The 5483-nt window shown below is 38.5% G+C and overlaps 1 protein-coding gene across 6 annotated transcripts; it reads right to left on the reverse strand.

Annotated features, from left to right (window-relative positions):
- Positions 1-937: 937 nt before the first annotated feature.
- Positions 938-4286, reverse strand: LOC131677421 (probable elongation factor 1-delta). Of its 6 annotated transcripts, none has more exons than XM_058957237.1 (5): positions 4076-4286; positions 3697-3807; positions 2585-2734; positions 1802-1882; positions 938-1755 (listed from the first exon to the last, which is right to left on the reverse strand). In XM_058957237.1, the coding sequence occupies exons 2-5, from the start codon at positions 3784-3786 to the stop codon at positions 1099-1101; spliced, it is 978 nt and encodes a 325-aa protein (XP_058813220.1). In that variant the 5' UTR covers positions 3787-3807; positions 4076-4286; the 3' UTR covers positions 938-1098. The 6 variants fall into 6 exon arrangements, with proteins under 6 accessions (XP_058813220.1, XP_058813217.1, XP_058813218.1 ...); XM_058957234.1 differs by having other exon boundaries at positions 2249-2734; XM_058957235.1 differs by having other exon boundaries at positions 938-1734; positions 2249-2734; positions 4076-4284.
- Positions 4287-5483: the final 1197 nt, after the last annotated feature.

Below are 5483 nucleotides of genomic sequence, written 5' to 3' on the forward strand. Positions count from 1 at the left end.
GTTTGGATAACCCTAAGCGAAGAAACGTTAGTTTTTGGGAGAGAAGGCATCTCCCAGGCATATAATGGCAATACAGATTTTCAACAAAATCATTGGTCAGCTCTGAATTGTACCATTCTCGCAGCTAATTCCAAGCTGAAACCATCTAGTTTCTCGGGCCCAAATGACGTTCCCTCGATTTTTGCCAAAAAGTACATCAGCGGGCTTTGCGACCGCTGCAGCGAGTCTTCGAGCAATCTCTCACTATCAAAATTTTCCCTTTCTGCTGAAAATATTTCTCCATAAAAAGTGAAACAAATTGAACATTGATAATTATTTTCCTTTTTTAACGACTTATAGTGAGTCAATCTATTTCCTTTTTTATATTGTAACGACATATAATTAGCAAGGGACTGGAAGGTGAAGTATAATTGATAATTATCAGGAAATCTCGTGTTTGGGTGCCGTATCCAAACTGCTGGAGCTGGTTGTTTTAGACCTTATTTTCTTTCACTATAAACGCTACATCGCAGACGATCAACACGGTTTTATGCTTTAACGATCGACAACGACCAACCTGCTCTCATTGACAACATATGTTTTCGATGGATTCGCCGACAAACCACAACCCGACGCTATTTACATGCATCTATCTGAGGTCTTCGACAAAATCAACCATGATAGCGATAAACTCACGAATTTCTTCGCTGGTTTCGTTCCTATTTCGATGGAAAGCAACTTCAAATCGGCATTAAGGACTCACCATTTCTTGGTACATCCGGCATTCCGCAAGGAACCCACCTCGGTCCAGTTATTAAAAATATTTTTCCTCTATTTTAATGCCGTCAATTTCAATCGCCAATTAGAAATTGAAAAAAAAATCATGGTTGGAAAATGATACAGGGATAAATTTTACGAAAGAATGTGATTGGTGCGAAAATGTAATGGACAAAAAGACTTTTTCGTTTGGAGCAAATGTATTAGTTTGTAGTTCCGAATTTTAAAACATTACGTTGCTGATGTACGGTAGATATTTATAAGAAACTTTCAATTTGAAAGGAAGCGTGGGCGCATAGTTTGAGTAGATGTGTGTACTTGACCGGGGATCACAATGGCGCTTTAGATCTTGTTGAACGCAGCAATATCCACACTTTGTACGTATTCTTCAATCGCTTCAATCTTCTCCTGCAGCTCATCGACCGATACCTTGTCGTCCTCGATGACACAGGACAGCTGCAATTTGTGGATTCCGTAGGCCAGTGGGACAAGTTTAGAAGCTCCCAAGAGTAAACCATCCATGCTGATTTTGCGTACCTCTTGCTCCATAACCTTCATATCAGTCTCATCGTCCCAAGGTTTAATATCGAGAATAACGTTGGACTTGGCAATAAGGGCAGGTTTCTTCGATTTTTTGGCTGCATATTCTGCGAGGCGTTTTTCGCGCAATTCCGCGGCTTTGTCATCTTCTTCCTCGTCGTCCGAGCCGAACAGATCAACGTCGTCGTCATCATCGTCCTCGGCAACGGCAGCGGTTGAAACTTTCTTCTCTGGTGCCGGTGGTGCTGCTACTGCTGTTGTTGGTGCGATAACCTTTTTCTCCGATTCCAACGCTTTGACACGCGCATGCAGATCAATCACCAGATTGTTAAGGCCATCAATGACAGAGCGCAGTTTGTCATTTTCCTTTTCAACGCTGGACAAACGATCGAGCAGCTCGGCGCCTGGGCTTGCGGCCAGGGCGGCAATTCCATCCATCTGTGAAAGCGGACAGGGAAACTATGATTAGTGAAAAAAGTTATGCCGTTTTCTTAGGCTAACATACTCGCTCTAAGGAGTTCTTGATGTGCTGTCTAGCCTTGGAAATTTCCGACGCCAGAGTGCATTGTGTCGGGAAAGAATTCATCTACGGTGAAATAAAAATAAAATGAAAACAAAATTATAGATTAGTTAGATATCTACGCTTTTTTTCTAGAAACAAATGGTGCAGTAAGCTAAAAACACGTGATACTAATATTAAAGAACACGAGAAGATAAAATAATTAAACTTAATTATTCAATGTTGTGATGAAAATAACCAATAATTCTGATCAAGAATCAAAACACATAAACACAATATTAAGATTAATTGAAACCAAACTGATTCCGGGTACCGGTTAACAATTGTTTGTCATTTCGATATACACAATTTAGAACCGGACCCGCTAAGTTACACACAATAGCCAACAATAGAAGGAGAGCAGTTCAATTCATAAGTATAGCAACGATTAACCTTGCTCAACTCCTCGGTAATGTTATCGCACAGTTTGTGGGCCAGATTTTCCTTCTCCTTCAGATTCTTGGCATTCTGCTGTAGGACCTTCTCAGTTAGTGGCTTATTGTTAGTAGCAGAGGAATGCTCAGCACCAGACTGAGCCTCATGGACCGGCTTGTTCTTTTTGTTTTTCTTGCTCTTTTGTTTCTTTGGTTGTTCATCTGTTACAATCGGTGCGATTACAGCTGCTGGCTCTTTCGGTTGCACTGGATGAGTCGCAACAACCGGAGTAGGGTCAGGTGATTGAGAAGTGTCCTTCTTATTCTTCTTATTTTTCTTTTTGTCTTTCTTTACCTTGGCTTGTTCCTGCGGTACGACAAAGTCGACGATTGCCGGTACGGGCGATTGATCCTTTTTGACGACGATTTCCGGTTTAGGCTGAACCGTTGCAGACGCGATTTTCTGTGCCACGGTAGGGCATACCGGTTTCTTCTCTAGTGATAGCTTGCATGTTGATAGACAGGATAATAAGGAAGGGGTCATTTACAGGTGTTTATTTATAACAGGAATTTGAATATTAGTAGGTTATTTGGATTCTGATTAATTTTTGGAAAAAAAGAATGGAATCGGACGACTGAACCTCTGTGAAGTAATAGTTTATTTTGTCTTATCCAAAGCTAACGAACCCAATATAACGACGGATCATTTTAATTACATGAAATTGTTATGATTGTTTAAATTAAAACAAGCAATACGTTTTTAATTCAGACCATCTATGACTCAAACTCATTCAAAGGAATGAAATGTCGGCCACAATTATTTTTTTCACCGTGAATACCTGTCGTAATATCGCGTATTGCACAAAAGTTTGTTTTCCTATGAGGCAGTATACGTTGCATTACATAGCGGTACTTTCCGAGCCCTGCTCGCCCGGAATGACATTTACTGCGCTCTTTGCTTGGCTGAGCAGATGTTCACAGGTTTTCTAAAGAACAACTGATCAGCCAGGTAAACACAGAACGCACCAACAATGTCATTCCGGTCGAGCTGGGGCTCAAAAAGTACCGATATGTAACACAACGTATTTTGCTTGATAGGCAACTGAAAAGAGAATAATTATTCTGTTCTGGTATATAGCAATGACTTAAGTTTAAATCGACAGCAATCGCATACAGGTTTTACAATTTTGAAAATGACAATTATTCATAATGCTCTAATTCCTCAAATTCGAGAATCATCATTACTAGCTAGTCATCCCCCTCTCTTAAGTCAAGTAACAAGTGAGGAATTCCATCTAGTCTCTGCTATTTTATAGTAGTAATCATTTCAGCGCTGTTGATATGAAAATTCAGATATCTGTAACAATGTTAACGCTTAGGGCAGATTTTTTACCCACGCTTTGTTGTTCCTAATCAATCTACCAGTTTGAATTCATGAGATCCTGATTGTGTGAAACTTGTACTCACCTGAGCCAGATATTCGTAGTATTTCTTCTCGGCATTATCGTAGTTCGCTTTGTCCGTCCAGTATTTATCACATGCCATCGGGGAAATCATCTCTCAAGTCGGAAAAATGTTCTGTTGGCAACAAGAGATATTCATGCTTAGGGTTTATTTTTGTAATTTTAACCACCGCAACCTTGAAACTCTCACGGTAGACGCCACATCTATTGAAATAGATATACCTAATAATGCATAACGCTTAAACCGCAACAACTGCAGTTTATTGCGCTAGGTTTATGGCATTCATATGAAATCGATAGGGCTCACCTTGCCACCCGCTGACTTTCCAAAATACCCGTCTTAGGGTCAATAAACCTTTGGAAAGGTTTCGTTTATTACTTACCTTTTCACCGGTAATAGAAACGAATTTCACTATAGAACAGAGAAAATGATTGTGCGAACCAGAATGGCGGATATAGTATGATCAGACTGGAAAATCAATAAAAATTAGTGATTTTTGTCTCGAAGAGAAAACACACGAGGTAGCGCGTGCAGTGTTGGCTGAGCAAGAAAATCTGATAGCACGAAACACGAAGCGCCGTGTAGTGGAGAGCCGACGTCAATGTGTCAGACACGTCAAAGTGAAAAGGCCTTTAAAAAACCGCGTTAGAAGCAAGGGGCACACCAATGGAATTATATTTCTGTAATTTGCACACAAGCGGTGCTCAAGTTGTGAGCATGTTTTTAAATGATTTGTAATAATTATTCCAACTCGATTGCAGGCGGCAAAATATTTATTTCTCGAGTACTTTTTCAAATGGACGTAAGTAACAATGAGAGATTCTCTTTGAGGTCTTTCTCTTCTGTTCATTACTCGGCCATTTCAACATTTACTACTCTACTCTTTGCATAATATTGTAGTAAAAACCGTCGGCTTTCGATATGTACTGGAAAATTAGTACAAAGTGTTGTAATGACGTCGTAATAAACGAAAGAGAAAGTAAACAAAGAGAGGCTCTCAATGTTACTTACGTCCATTTGAAAAAGTACTCGAGATTTACTTATTTCTCGACAAACATATGATTACGGCTTAAAAGCCAACTGTCAAAATTCTCTTTGAAAGGAAATTCCGGACAAACCGTTACTCGCCAATCACAGATGTTGGTAGTAAACAAAAGAGAAGTCTTTGTACCAACAAATTTTCACCCTACACACAGAAAAAAAATATTGGTAAAAGTAAGAGTGTTCCGCTCTTAGCAAAAAACAACCAACGCCAACTATTAGGTTGAAAGTAAAACTTTTAAATTAATCAAGAATAATAATCAAAGTAAAAATTTTCCTTTTAAGCAAATGAAGAATAGTACTCAAAACAAAAGTTTTATTTTTAAACTAAGAGTATGCGTTGGTTGTTTTTTGCTAAGAGTTAAAAACTCTTATTTTTACCAACATTTTTTTTTCTGTGTGTAGTGAGAAATTTTGATTTTTACCAAATTTTCCTCCTTAGGGTGAAATATAGCATAATAAAAGAGAAAAGTTTTCTCTTTCATTAACTGCTGTGAACTGTGTTAGGCCAGTAGCGGTTTTTCCGGAATTTCTTTTCAAAGAGAATTTCGACAGTTAGCTTTTAAGCCGTAATCATATGTTTGTCGAGATTTATATGTGGTTTCCAATTGGATCATTAAATGAGGAATAAAATTCTTCCTTTATTTCATGAACCGATAGATCCTAGAAGCAGATCATTTGTGATGCATTTTTAAAAATTAGCGAAATTAAATGCATTTTTTTCCATCAAAATAAAAATTTATAATGAA

Source organism: Topomyia yanbarensis, chromosome 1, assembly GCF_030247195.1.
Source record: "Topomyia yanbarensis strain Yona2022 chromosome 1, ASM3024719v1, whole genome shotgun sequence".
Classification (NCBI taxonomy): Eukaryota; Metazoa; Arthropoda; class Insecta; order Diptera; family Culicidae; genus Topomyia; species Topomyia yanbarensis.

Bases quoted from the DNA above. Each gene is read 5' to 3' on its own strand.
- LOC131677421 (XM_058957234.1), bottom strand. From the start codon at position 3,786: ATGATTTCCCCGATGGCATGTGATAAATACTGGACGGACAAAGCGAAC. The intron at 1,883-2,248 runs GTTAATCGTTGC...ATTTCACCGTAG, and splicing joins TTACCGAGGAGTTGAGCAAG to ATGAATTCTTTCCCGACACA. The intron at 1,756-1,801 runs GTATGTTAGCCT...CACTAATCATAG, and splicing joins TCAAGAACTCCTTAGAGCGA to TTTCCCTGTCCGCTTTCACA.